The sequence below is a fragment of the Myotis myotis genome, unplaced genomic scaffold (assembly GCF_014108235.1).
Source record: "Myotis myotis isolate mMyoMyo1 unplaced genomic scaffold, mMyoMyo1.p scaffold_m19_p_8, whole genome shotgun sequence".
Lineage (NCBI taxonomy): Eukaryota > Metazoa > Chordata > Mammalia > Chiroptera > Vespertilionidae > Myotis > Myotis myotis.
In genome coordinates this window covers 47,336,213-47,351,075 of record NW_023416390.1, presented here as the reverse complement: position 1 = coordinate 47,351,075, position 14,863 = coordinate 47,336,213, and the positions used below count along the sequence as shown (strand labels likewise).

The window sequence follows — 14,863 nt, the reverse complement described above, 5'->3', positions numbered from 1 at the left end:
CTCTCTCTTAACCACGATACTAGAGCAACTTATTTGTGACCACCACTGTACCTGATAAGATGTAAATTGTTTTTCTCCAATTTTTAAATTATTTTAAATGAAGAATTATCCTTTCTTATATGTTGAGGAAAATGTAATATTTCAACATGACTCTAGAAGTCAATGTAATTACTGGCTTTTTCCAACCAAAAGAAGCACCTGGAAAAATAAAATAACACACTTCTTTAGAATAGAATTTAGGAGATTTGTATTTTAGTTTTGGTTCTGCCACTTATTTTTAAAAAGTGATTGTAGTTAATTTATTTTAATATGGCTTTGGTTTTGGTAGAAAAGTTAAGAGCACAACTTTTGGAGTCAGACCTGGGAACAGCTTGTAGATACCTGCTCACACACCTAATCCAGGACCTCGTGCACGCTTCTGAATATCTCTGAGTAGTAAGACGGGGAGAAGTTAAAAGCGGTAGAATGAGAAGGAAAAGAAAAACAGCCTCAAAGGACAAAATGCAATGATGCACTGAAAGTGTTTGGCACAGTGCCGTGCTCTAAAATAGGGGCACATGTTGCCGGGGACCCCCCCCCGTTCTCATCTGTAAGAAGACGAGATTGGCTTTGGTTGTCTCTGCCTCCAAGGTCCCCTCGACTTTTCAGAGAACACTGACGGTCTCGGGGAAACGCCTCTTCCAGCTCTCCCAGTCCATGGCTCTGGTGTTGCTCAGGGAAGGCAGGCAGGCTCTCCCTCAGCTCCCAGTGAGGTCAGTGATGACACTGGTGAGCCTGCAGGGTCTGTTTTCTTTACTGTCTTGGGACCCCATCTGCCAGTCATGTCACTGTGAGGCAGCTTTGGTTGCTCAGGAGATTCAGGTAAGGGGTTTAGGACCTTAGATGATTGGCCAAAAGACCTGTGCGTCTTCCCGCAAGGCATGCACCTCTGAGATTCCGTAGCCATTTGTGCTCACGGGTTCCCTCCAGTCTCTTATGTTCGCCTCTGAGAAGCAAACCCTGCCTGCATTCCCAGAGGGGTTCTGCTTTCGAGGGCCCTGAAGCACAACCCAGGTGCTTAGCCTCCTGGTGGGTGAAGGGCCCAGGGCAAAGGTGAAATGACTGGGTACAGCCCCAACTTTTAACTTCTGCTCCAGTGATAGCTCCCTTCTTAGCTGGAACTCTGGGGCAATTGAGTCATATGTCATGTGTCAGTGTGGAGGTGGGAGGCTGGCCCCGGGGGGTTGGGGTGGTGACATGTCGTCACCCTCCTCCTGGTGGGACTAAATATAGGGCTGAAGCTCCCAGATGGGCAGAAGCACGTGAGGCCCTTATATTCCTCCCACCTCTGCTCAGTGTTAAACAAGAAGTGTCCAAATAATGGCCTCCTTGAGCATTTGGAACTTTCCAGCTTGTCCTGCCACCCATCAGCTTGCCCACCCTCTTCATCCATCAAAGAGGAAGAACGGATGCTGTTCCCGGAGCGGCAGGAATGTCTGCAGGAATGTCAGAGCCAGCCTCGGTTCCTCCTGAGCTCCGCGTCCCAGCCTGCCTGGTGCTTCAGTACCTCCTCTACCCTGCACCGGGCACAGGGGCTCAGCCCCAGAAGAGGGAATCCACCCCTAAGCCAAGCTCTGCCTCTGACTCATGGTCACTGGGTTGTCAGAAGAAAGCAAAGGCGGCTGGGCAGTCAGCTTTAGGAACGGGAGCCCAGAGGAGCCGTGGGGTGGGGGCGAAGCAGGGGCAGGTGGGGGTGGGAAGGCTAGTGTTCACGGTGCTGTTATGCCCCAGGTGATTTCCACACCTTCTTTAGTTCTAGAAAGTTAAAGGAAATTACTCACCGATGGGAATGTACATTCCCAAGGGCATATCCTGGTTTGCATGGTGACATCAGCTTGAGGGAGGACAGAATCCAGAGACTACTTGCAGAGGAGGGGTTCTGACCATGTGGAAACACTCAGATACTCTGTTTGATTTGCTATTTCCCTTTTTAAAAAATGTGTTGCAGAGGAGAGAAACATTTCCCCTCACTAGTTTCTTATTGTGGACTCAGGCGTCAGTTCTGTTACCTAATAGCTGTGTGACCTAGGTGTAGTTCTCGAACCTTCCTGAGTCTGTTTCCTTACCTGAGTAATAATACCCGACCTAACAAGCTGTAAAATGAACTGAATTGTAGAACCCCTACTCGTTCTTTCCTTAAATGTACTCTGGGAGAAGTAGGGCACTGGTTGGCAAAGAAAAGGGGCAGCAAGGAAGGGAGAGTGAGGGGACAGAGGAAGTGGGAGGCGGCAGGACTGTATCTGCTTAACTGGCGGGTGCTCACGTGCTCATATATGGGAGTTACTGTGGCTATGGCTGCTGGAATGTGAAATCTCTTTGGCAATGGCCCATCATTCTTTGTATTATAAAAATTCCTGGGATTGGTGCAGTTACTATGGACAACAGTATGGAGGTTCCTAAAAAAAAAAAAAAAAGAAAAATAGAACTTAAGACTTAGCACTTCAACTTCTGGGTATTTATCCAAAGAAATTATAAAAGATATGTGCATCCTGATGTTCATTGTAGCATTATTTACAATAGCCACGATATGCAAGTAACTAAATGCCCACTAGTAAGGTGAATGGATAAAGAAGATGTGGTATATGGATATAATAGAACGTTACTCGGCCATAAAAAAGAATGAAATCTGATCATTTGTGACAACCTGGATGGACCAAGAGAGTATTATGCCAAGCAAAATAAGTCAGACAGAAAAAGACAAATGCCCTATGATTTCTCTTATATATGGAATCTAAAAAACAAAGTAAACAAACAAAATCAGAGAACGAACTGCTAGTTGCCAGATGGGAGGGGGTTGGGGGCTGGGTGAAAAAGGTGAAGGGATGAAGAAGTGCGAATTGGCAGTTACAAAACAGCCACGAGGGTGTAAAGCACAGCCTAGGAAATATAGTCAATATATTGTAATAACTATGAACGAGGCCAGGTGGGTACTAGACTTATGGGGGGGGGGGATCATTTTGTAAATTATATAAATGTCTAACCACTATGCTGCACGCCTGAAACTAATCTAAAATCGAATGTCAAATGACAAATAAAAACAAAACCACAAAAAGAACCGAGGAGATGCCTCAGTTGGTAGTGGCAGAGCCGTTGACCTCGCTCCCGATTTGGCCACATACCAGCTGTATGACTCTAAACAAGTCACCCCTCCCCCCGGGACCTCAGTCTCCTCCTCTGTGAAATAAGGGGGTTGAATGAATGAATTCTAAGGTCCCCTCCAGCATCCACCTCCGGTGGGGAAGCTGCTGGAGCAGGGAGAGCAGTGGGATTATCCTGGGTCTCCAAGCAAATGTGCTCCTTCAGCGTTTTTTGAGTACGAAGGACAAATGTAAGCATTTGGGCACATTGATTTACCTTTCACAGGGGAATTCCGTGGGTATCAGTCCTGGGTTTGAGAACGAGGCTTACCATATGGTTAAGTATAAGGGACATGCTCCCAGGGCTTCAGGGAATTTACGTGCAGGAATCAGTGTTGTGTGCTGGCCTCACCCCCAGTTCCAGTCCCGCTCTGCCCTCCATTAGCCGTGTGGGAAGTTGGTGTTGTGGGACCTTACTCTGTGTTTTTAATTTGAAGCTTGTTTGATTTCTTTGAAGGCATAAGCTGAATGTTACAATCCTGAGAAAAGTTTGTAGAACACCATATTTTATTTTAATTAGAGACCTTTCTGAATTTCATAACAGTATAATTTAAATTATTTCTGACGAGTATACAACGTATAGACTTAATTCTAGCCTTAAGTTGAGTTTTATGAAAGAACCAACCCCCGCCGCCATTAATTTCAGTTATATTAGTCCACATCCCCTTTGCAAAAACACTCAAATCTCAAATATATCCTCTCTTGAGGTTAGATTTCATCCAAAGGAAGATACTTCATTGGTTTATTCAGTATCTCAGCTTGTAATGCTTTAAAGATGTTTGTATGTAAAACTGATGAATAATATTTGCCATTGGAATACTGTATTTATAACTGCAATTCTAATTCCAGAGAAGTTCTATTTTAGACATCTTTATCATTAATAACATTTATCAATTATGCTTCATGAATTACATAAACAAAATTAAGAATCCTATTTGCCTTCCTGCCTTCCAGCCAATCTTATTTGACAGTTTGTGGATTGTATTTTTGGGCTCAAGGTCAGCCAAGGAGTAATAGCTTTAGGTCTATTTGCCTATCCTCTTTTGAAAGCTGAATTTAGCTCTTGACATAACAGCATTTTGACTGTGTACTGAGTGAAATTTTAATTTTGGCCTTTGATTATTTTGTATCACACGATCAATTCTAATAAGGTGAAGAATTTGAACATATAAGGCAAACCTAATTGCATTTTTAATGACATTTTAAAACATTAGTGAAAAAAATGAAATAGTCTGCATAACAATATTGTTTTTTTAAATATATTTTATTGATTTTTTACAGAGAGGAAGGGAGAGAGATAGAGAGTTAGAAACATCGATGAGAGAGAAACATCGATCAGCTGCCTCCTGCACTCTCCTACTGGGGTTGTGCCCGCAACCCAGGTATATGCCCTTGACCGGAATCAAACCTGGGACCTTTCAGTCCGCAGGCTGGTGCTCTATCCACTGAGCCAAACCGGTTTCGGCTATTGTTTTTAAGTTTAGTAAATTATTTATTATAAGAGCAAAACATATTTTTCCCTATGGTAAATAGTGCTATTATAATATTATTTGCTTGAAAGTATTGATTAAAATCATGTTATTAAGAGATTTCATCTCAGTGGTTCTTTGATATATAACTTGATAAATGGCTCTAGTTAAATAACTTGTTAGGAAAACCTAGGTTTTCTGATGCCAGAGAACATGTGTTGACTGTTTTTTTTTTAAAAAAATCCCCTTCACATCCAGTCTAACAAAGATGATCTTCTCAGATAATGAAGACCTTGAGGTGAGGAGGGACTGTTCTCTCAGGCTCATATAAGCCCAAATCTTTCTGCAAGAGGTAGGGGGCGAATCTCACCCCTATCTTGGGAGCTTTATCATAAGCCCTGCCCTTGGTCTAGGCTGAAATGACATTGTAACCATGTGGCATTTCATGGGATCAGGGGGACCTGAGAAAGTGAAAGTACTACCCTTATTAGCCTTATGCTTCCAGTAGGAAAGGATATAGTTCTGAAGGGAATTTCTTTCATTTTCTTGTGTGAATCTCAGGGGAACCTAATTTTATAATCAAGACACCACCTTTAACCTGCCAATTTGTTGGTGAAGAATCCCATCAGCCAACAAATGACCCTGGAGGAGGGAAACACACCCTTGAAAGTTAAGGCAAACTTTCCCATACTTATTTACATTTTCAAGACAAAAACCATGCTTTCTGTAAACATTTTAGAAAATGCAAAAAGGTTCAAAGTAGCAAGTAAAAAAAAAAAATAGATATTACCGATACAGCAATGGCCCATTGTCGTCTACTACTAACATTTTGGAGCCATTTGGGGAAGCAACAATGTCATAGACAGTGTGTCAGACAAGGCCCTTGAGAGAGGGTTGCTCGGTTTGCATAAAAAGAAGAGGTGCAGGAAGACTAAATAATTTGCTAAAGTTACCCAGTGAAGGGGTGGCAAAACCAAAACAAAGATGCCTGGCTCTGGGATTTTTCTCACAGCAGCCAGAGATGCAAATCTTTTTACAGGGGAAGAGCTACTGACAGTTGTTCTTTCGCTGCCACTCCCAGCTGGTGGCTGAGCAAAGGGCCAGCCGGCCTCCACAGAACTCACCTGGCCATGCCCCAGGTGGGTGGGGAGATGGTATATGTTTCTCAACCTGTGGGTTGCGACCCCTTTGGCGGTTGAACGTCCCTTTCACAGGGGTCGCCTAAGATCATCCTGCATATCAGATATTTACATTACGATTCATAACAGTAGCAACATTACAGTTATGAAGTAGCAACGAAAATAATGTTATGGTTGGGTCACAACATGAGGAACTGTATTTAAAGGGCCAGAAGGTTGAGAACCACTGGCAGTTGTGTTATCAAGTTGTGGGTGCAGTTCCACCTCACAAACTCCTTCGGGAGAGGGAGGAATGTGCTCCCTCTGTGGGGCAGGAAGGAGGGACTGAGGCAGGTTTAGAAAGTTCGGAATTTTGGGACTTGTTATTCTGAAGAAGGCTACAGAGAACTGCCCTGCAATCAAAGAAAGTTGACCGCGACTCTTGGCTCCAAAGACAGTAGAGCTAACCTGTTAATGAAAACTTATTAACCTCAGTCCCCTCCAGACAGAAAAGTTTTTGGCAGCCAAGGTGGCATTGATCGACATGTGGGAGGCTCAAGCCCACCTCTGGGTAAAATAGCTACTGGCATGGGCACTGGAACTGCTTGTGCATAGAGATTGCTAGTAATCGAGCATCAGTGCTTCCAGTCTTCCTACACTGAGCAGCAGGGAGTGTACGTGTACCTAGAAAAGCCAAACGCTCATATTTCAAGGTACGTACTGCACATGCTCCATTAACCAGCATCCAAACAATTGCTGTCACTGGAGCTCATCTTCCTTAGCGGAGGCATTATCACAGCGACCAGCTTCTCTTCATAGACCTTAAGAACGTCTACAAAATATTGCTAATAAAACCCCACCAGATTCCAGCCATCTAGTTAATACCCAGAACCATCTACTGTTTACTCTAGCTAATGTGCATGGAGAGGTTAGCCTTTCAGTGTGAGATACAATACCAGAATGACTTATTTGGAAATCATGAGGTCATAGAATATTAGAACTGGAAGAGATAGTAGAGATTATTCATTCCCACCTTGTGACTTTATTCAGCCAGAAAGTGAGGTCCCTATAACCAACGAAGGGACTTAGCTAAGGCATCCAGCGGGTAAATAATGTAGTTCGGACTTTTTTTAATTTGAATCCAAAGATTTTTAAACATAGCTTCTCTGATGAGGACCGAAAGTTGATGTGGACATAATCTTTACCCTGGGTTATGTCTGTTTACATCAGGGGTCATTTTTAAATTTTTATTTATTGTCTAAAGTTTTACATAAGTCTCTTTTTTCCTCAGGGGTCATTTTGATGAGCTCATCAAGGCTCTGGCCCCTCTAAAACAGAAGAAATGATGAGGTTAATGATAGATTAACATCAAATAGGTAAAATTATTCATTAAAACTCAGAAACAGCCCAGCCAGCGTGGCTCAGTGGTTGAGCTTTAACCTATAAACCAGGAGGTCATGGCTCGATTCCCAGTCAGGGCACATGCCTGGGTTGCAGGCTCGACCCCTAATAGGGGATGTGCAGGAGGCAGCCAATCAATGATTCTCTCTCATCACTGATGTTTCATCTCTCTCTTTCTCCCTTCCTCTCTGAAGTCAATAAAAATATATTTAATAACAAATTCAGAAACAGTGTAAACCTTACTGATACACCAGACTGTTAAAGGTGACTCTGCAGAAGCATGGAGGGGTTTATATGTCTGAAACTCACTGAGGTCACAAGACAGTATTTTCATCTTGGTGCCATTGGCCACTAGCGATAGATTACAGCAGGACTCGGTCTCTATTTTGATTCATTTACTGCTATGCTTTTAGCCTTTGCAAGGTACATTAAACATTTTATCACAGTCTATATACACATCTTGTGGAACATTCTAGAAAATACATCCTCTTCATATCAACCTCCAACATGCTGTGGACTTTAAATTCAACTTTGGAGAATCTGTACTTTGTGCATTGACATGTACTAGGTTTTCTATTCACCACACTGGATTAAGATAAATATACCAGTTTGATCAAGTCCTGATATACAACCTGGTATCTGCTTCTGGTACTTAAACCTATGTATAAAAACTACACATTTTGACTAATTATGTTGGCAGCCAACAATGGAAAGGTTAAAATCTACGGAGTTCTGAAATGTAAAATACATTTACTGTAATGCCAAACTCTTGGTAGTCACTGGAAACATGTCAGTATTTTATTGTTACCCTTTAGTACATTCTGCTTCTGATCTTAACAGAATTTGTTTTCCTTAGTGTATCTACATGTGGGCCGAGGTGGGGGGTGGGGGGCGGACACTGAGGCCCTATTAGCACAAGTGATTTTTTTCTGTACTTGGATAAGGGTAGAGCTCAGACCCAGTTTGAACTTGTTATACTGCCTATCAAGCTGACTTTTCTGTTTTTGTAAATGGCACCATCATTTCCCTGGTCACCCAGGATCAAAATATCAGTGTTTCTTGGTGTGTCCCTTCCCCTAAATTTACACACTAAAGCCTTCTCCACATCCTGCAACTCTTCCCTTGAACTCTCTTACACACCTATTTTATCATCTCTATTCATTCCACTGCAACCAACATCTTCATACTCAGACTGCTCAAGGTGAAGGAGAGTATGCCCTTGCCTTGGGCATGGCTGCTCTTTGGGGTGGTGGAGGTGAGGTGTGAGAAGAGAGATAGTTTGAGTCCTGGACCTGTGCCCTGCCATCTAAACCTACCTCTCTCCATCCCTTTAATATGACTTAGAGAACCTGGGAAACCATTGCCCCACTCTCTCCTTTTCTTAGTGGAGCCTCATAACAACTGATTCCGAGAGCTCTTTGAGAGGTCCCCTTCTTGTGGGGGCAAGGGAACCAAAGACCAATCAGTCATCTGTGCATTCCTAATTCAGCTTTGTTTTTCCTAGAGATGACAATGCTGAGCTAAGGAGAATGAGATCACTTTTCTCCCTCAAGAAGTCATTGACTTTGGTGTTGGATTGATAGGGAATCCAATTCCAGGGTGTGTTGACCTTCAATGCATCCTCTTAGAGTGCTTCTTTAAATCTCATCACCCATGTTTACTCCTGATAAGAACTAATCCTGAAGGAGAGACTCTCTCAGGGAAGATGGAGTTTATGTAATAGAACTCTAAAAAAAGCCTAGTTAGTTTGGTCAAAATATGAGTGCAGAAGCTGATAATTAGACCGTTCCTTGAACAGAATCTTCATTATTTATAGCACTTATCATATTATGATTTGCTTACTTGCCTCTCCTCTGCCTGGATTCAAATTCTGTTCCTGACAATGACTAGCAGCGGGCTCTGGGTGAGCTATTACCTGTGTTATTTATTCCTCAGTTTCTACACCTGCACCAACCTCACAGAATGCTTATGAAGATTAAAGTAAGGGTGCATTTAGCTTTCTCTTCCTAGGACCTAATACTATGCCTGTCTCAATAAGTTATTTGTAAATTATTTTACTAGTGAGATTTTCTATAAACTTCTTTGGAAGACTGAGCTTAAAGAAACTTTCTGTCACACTACAAAGCTGAGTTTTGGGAAGAGAATTTGGCCAAAGGATACTTTTCTATTTATCAGAATGAGCTGAAGATAGTGTCTATCTGTAAAGAGAAGTTGAAACCGGATAAATGTTTTGAATATTTTATGACAACACTTGAGAAACCTTAGGTTATCTCCATTCCCATATTAGGATGGATTCTTGGAATTGTCTTCTGTGTCCCCTCTAAAGTGGCTGGGAGCTGATTTGAATTTCTTCCCGGATGTCATGGACTTCGGGAGTAGACACTCTTCATTGTCTTGCTTAACCTACAGTGGTGTCCCTCTAGTAGCCCAAGCTTTTGGAGCCCGTATCCGGTATTGGACATGCTAGGATACACTGTCTTAGGACGTTTGTAGTTGCCATTTAATTCTTACAGGTTCATTTTACATTCCAGTTGGCCGTAGCTCTTGTAGAGGAGGGAGAGAGTCTTATTTCTTGTTCCCTCACAAAAATGTATTAAAATGGTCAACTATTTGCTGGTTGATATGTCTATAATTATGTTTGTCCCTCACATTTGGAAATGTCATTGCTGAAAGGAATGGTGTTGGATAGGCTTTTCTGGAGATCTTTAAAAATAGTGTACTTTCTCACATGATTGGGTGATGGAAATGAGGCCTTCAGGGGCAATGAAATAGTCTCTGCTCCTGAAATTCGGATTATTTGAACTTTAGCTTGAATGCATGTTTGAAAATAATGTGTTAAAAGGACAGGAGATTCTATGTCAGGATAATCTCTTCAGAGGGTGGGGCTGAGGTCAGACCAAGGATAGGGATACAAGGAGAAACATTCTTCAATTCAGAAACCAGAAGGAAGTGTAGAGGGCAATTATGGGAGGAAGGGCACCTGGTCTTAGGCACATTTGCTGGCTTTGCAAGTCCAGTTAACTGGGTCTGGCAGAGAGCAGATGTACTAGTTTCTGTCACTTCCATAACAGTGTCACACACTTAGTGGCTCAAAACAACACATATTTATTCTTAAGGTCATTTGGCTACAATGAAATCTCCATCTGGACATCTCGTAGGCATCTCAAACTTAGTATGTCCCCAATGGAGAGCCTGCTTTTCAACCCAAACCTGCTTTTCCTGTCTCCCTCATCTCATTAAATACCAATTCCATTCTGAAATTGCCCAGGTCAAACACTCCTGCCTCTTCCTCAACTCATCTTTCTTATATAAGTCAGCAAATCTGATGGGCTCTACCTTTAAAATTACATAATCAAAATCTGATTATTTCTCACTGTCTCTAGTTTGGATTCCTGCAGTAGCTTTAAACTGGTTTTGCCTCTCCTCATGTCCCATTTTCATGTATCCTCTGCACAGCAGCGAGAGCGCTCCTGCTAACATGTACGCCAGATCTGTCACTCTGCTCCCCAGTTGGCTCACTTTGCTCAGTCCCAGCCAAAGACCTTCTGATGGCCTAAGAGGGCAGGTAGGCCCATCTCGCTGCCCCTCTCCCCGGTGCTTATCTATCTCATACGCTATTTGGACCAGTTCACCATCAGGAACTCAAAGATTCCTACCTGCCCATAGCCCTGGGCCATCCTTGTCATGGAGGGAGATTTCAGGTCAAATAAGGCACCTGTCCCTCCATATCCTCTGGCTCACTCTGCCTTCTCACAACCTCAATGTGGTAGCCACCAGAGTCTGAGTGGAGGGGCTTTTTCTGTGTGACTTAAAAAAAAATGATAGAAAGAGATTTCCCTGCAAGGTTCCATTGGGGAACAAAGCAGTGACAAGCATTTTCTGGTTCTGCTGTTCTTGTACCCAGTCAGGCCTTAACTGAAGTGGCAGCTGCTGCTGAAATGCAAACCAGGTGTGGGGGTTTGAAGAGGAAGCAGAACTTCTTAGAAAAGGGAACGGGAGGAAGCAGTTTCTATTATATGTTAACTACATCTACCTTCCAACATTTTTCTGCTTCACTGTCCACTTCTGGGGATTTTGTGCAGGAGGCAAGCACCTTTGAGAATGAGTGTTGTTTGCTGTTGATTCAGCAGCTGGAATGAGGTGAAGGATGCAGACAAAGCCTTTCCTTAAAGGATGTCAGCAGGGCAGATGCAGTGAGGTATTCACCCTTGTGCCTCCTCTTGCACTGTTCTTGGTACCTAGAGTGTTTCAATGCATGCTTATGGAACCGAACTGACACATTTAAAAAAGTTAATGACCAATCCCACTTCTAGGAATATATCCCAAGAAACCAGAAACACCAATCAGAAAGGATATATGCACCCCTATGTTCATAGCAGCACAGTTTACAATAGCTAAGATCTGGAAACAGCCTAAGTGCCCATCAGCAGATGAGTGGATAAAAAACTTTGGCACATCTACACAATGGAATACTACGCTGCTATAAAAAAGAAAGAACTCTTACCATTTACAATAGCATGGATGGACCTGGAGGGCATTATGCTAACCGAAATAAGCCAGTTGGAGAAAGATAAATATCACATGATCTCACTTATTTGTGGAATATAGTGAACAACACAAACTGATGAACAAAAACAGATCCAGAGACAGAGAAGCATCAACCAGACTGTCAAACCTCAAAGGGAAGGGAGGGAAGGCAGGGGAGGGGAGGGGCTTAAGAGATCAACCAAAGGACTTGTATGCATGCATATAAGCATAACCAGTGGACACAGAAACTAGGGGTTTGAGGGTATGTGCTGGGGTGGGAGTTACCTGGGAGAGGTCAATGGGGGAAAAAGGAGACAAATTTTAAACAATAATTTTTTTTTTTTAAAAGTTGATGACCATATCAGATGATAAATCAGTCACACACACATAAGACCTAGAACACACACATGTTGTTATTACTGGACTTCAATGTCAGCATAGCCAAGGGAACTGAGAAGGGGCTAAGATCTGCCAAGGGCTTTTTAGGACATCTGAGGTGGCAGTGGGGTTGATGTGTTGTGTCCTGCTTTTGTCTGATAGGTTATCGCTTGTGAACAGCAGTATGACTCTTCCTATGACGCTCGCTGTGACGTCTGGTCCTTGGGGATTACAGCTATTGAACTGGGGGATGGAGACCCTCCCCTCTTTGACATGCATCCTGTGAAAACGCTCTTTAAAATTCCAAGGTAGGACACACGATGGCGCTCTTGGCTCATAAGTTCTTTGTGAAAGCGGCTGTTAGCGGGGATAATAGATCATAAACAATTTCTTTCCAAATCTGTGAAAGCCTGACTGTAAAATGTACAGTATTTCTTTGTGTGTGTGTGTGTGGGGCGGGGGGGTACAAGGTTAGAGAACGTCCCTGAAAGATAACATATCTCAAGGCATAATGGGACTTTGTTGTAACAATTGCGTGTTTTCAGTACGTACTCCAGTTTTTGAGACGTTCATTTTTGGTGCTTTGCATGAGAAGACTACAAATGCAATATTAGGTTAAGTAATCTAAGTATTGTGTTTTGTTTTTAATTATATAATTATATATGTTTGTTCATTTTTAATTTGAATCTTTCTCGAGTACTCAGGAAAATTTGGGGATGAATAAAAATGTGTATCCTATTTTTGTATTTACTCAGACAAACACTAAACAATATTTTTAAAAATGTTACATCAGTCATATGACTGTCTTTCCATCCCTTAATTTCTGCCTCAGTGGGAAATTGTGCTGAAAGAGGTCAGTGTGGTGTTAAATGCTGGTGTATTTCCTGTTGTGGATATTCACTGAGGGTTTGTACAAGAGGTTGGTTGTTTGTCTTCCACCAGAATCCAGCCACGCTCAGCCAGCTGCAGAAGCTAAAAGGGAGCTCCTTCCCAGACAGGTTGCAGGCTGAGAGCTTTGTTCCATTCACATTTCTCTTTCAGGGGAAAGCTCTGGGCCAGCTGGGAGCCTTCAACCACTTGGCTAATACAAGTGTTAACCTTCCCTATCTGCACAATCATGCAGCTATCACAGCCTTGAAAAATTTCTCCCGATTGCAATTTGCATTTCTGATTAGGTCTATTTATATGCAGATGAGGCTCTGTGGCGTTCATCATTGTAATGCTGTTTTCTACCTCACCCAGATGTGAACAACCACCCACCATTATTCCAAAGATGGTTCCCCACTCAAGACAGGGTTGGTCTTTTTGCTTTTTCCGAAGTACAACAACAGGTCCTAGAAGGGCAGACAAAATTAGTGGCTTTCAAAATTAATAGCCTCCTGGGGGAAAAAGTCTGCTGAAGGTTTAAAAGGATGTGAAATGCATGACCACACCACAGCATTGTATACACAATAAGTCAGAAAATAGAAGCAGTGTCTGGGATGACTTGTGTGTGTGCTTTGATATTTGTCAAGTGGTTGGCTCATCATTATTTGTTTAATGTGGCTACATAGTTTCCCAAATATCACAATTAAGGTGTGGCTTCTGATTATATACACATATATGTATGTACTTTTTGTAAGAGGTCATCTACTTGGGTATATTTTTTCTTTTCTTTTTTAGCATGTATTTGTGTACAGACCAACTATATTTCAGATGGTGATAAATGTGAGGCAGCGTAGATGTGTGTGTGTGTGTGTGTGTGTACTCTCTTAATTCTGAGTGCTAAAAATGTATCCTTTCCTCAGAGAAGCTCTTTGATGGAGAGTGGAGAGATAAACACATCTTTTAAATAGGCACTCAAGTTATTTGCCTGTGTGTTTCATGAGAACCTCAGTCTCTGTCTCTCATTCCCTCTGTCGTTTCTTTCCTGAAGGAGAAAAGCAAAGGACAATCACAAAAATCCTTGGAATCCGTTTGGCTTCAGAATCTTTTCTTCCTATTTGGATCTGAGTGTTTTTAGGGTTCTGTAATTCCTTTCCGTTGAACAGTGAAGTCTGCTTCCGAGGACTCTGGGTCCCAGATACTCCGTGTGGCTTCTCCTCTGGCCTTCCTCACTCACCTCTTCTCTATAAAACCCTTTCCGTACTGGGATGAATTACCAAGTGAGGGAAGGAAAGAAAACCTTCCCGAGTCAGGTAGGAAGTGACTTTCAGGAGTTACGAAGGACTAGGGAGTTAATGAAGTGCTGGCTGCATGTGAGGTGGGAGCCTCAGAGTCTAGGAAGCAGGTGATTGCGCAGGTTCCCGGGCACTGTCAGGAAACAGGAAGCGAGGCCTGCCTGGATGTGGTTGATTCGCAGGCACACGGGTCTCCTTGCTCTTCCCCTCTCTGCCTCCACCCACCTTCTCCTTTCCTTTGACCTTCACATTAGAAGATGACACATGGAGTGATTGTGACCTGACTTTGAAATCCTGTGGGACTCGCAGTCTTTCCTACGTTGCACACACGCAGAAATTATCTTCTGATTGGCAGAGCGTCTGCTATTTACTGAACCTGTCAGCATGTGTCATCTTGGCTAATGCCTTTGCTCCGAAAGAGTCACCTCTTTCTGGCAGTTGCTGCTCTGGCTGCTGGTATTTTTCTCTGGGAGTTATAAGACAGGAAAAGAATGAAACAGTTTCTCTGGGTCTCCATGGCTTTGACAACATCCTCTCCTGAGGACTCCTTTAAAATTCCAGTCTTAGAAGGATCTTGCAGATGACCTGGATATATTTTTCTCTTAAAAAGGAGATCTGTTTTATAGATGTAATTG

At 42.7% G+C, this 14,863-nt stretch overlaps 1 protein-coding gene across 1 annotated transcript in view; it reads left to right on the top strand.

Moving 5' to 3' along the window:
- The window catches only part of MYO3B (myosin IIIB), a 351,164-nt gene that overhangs the window by 19,235 nt on the left and 317,066 nt on the right, over nucleotides 1–14,863 (top strand). Inside the window, exon 7 of the mRNA XM_036319661.1 lies at nucleotides 12,232–12,377. Coding sequence (XP_036175554.1) covers nucleotides 12,232–12,377 — 146 coding nt within the window. The remainder of the gene's footprint in view (nucleotides 1–12,231; nucleotides 12,378–14,863) is intronic.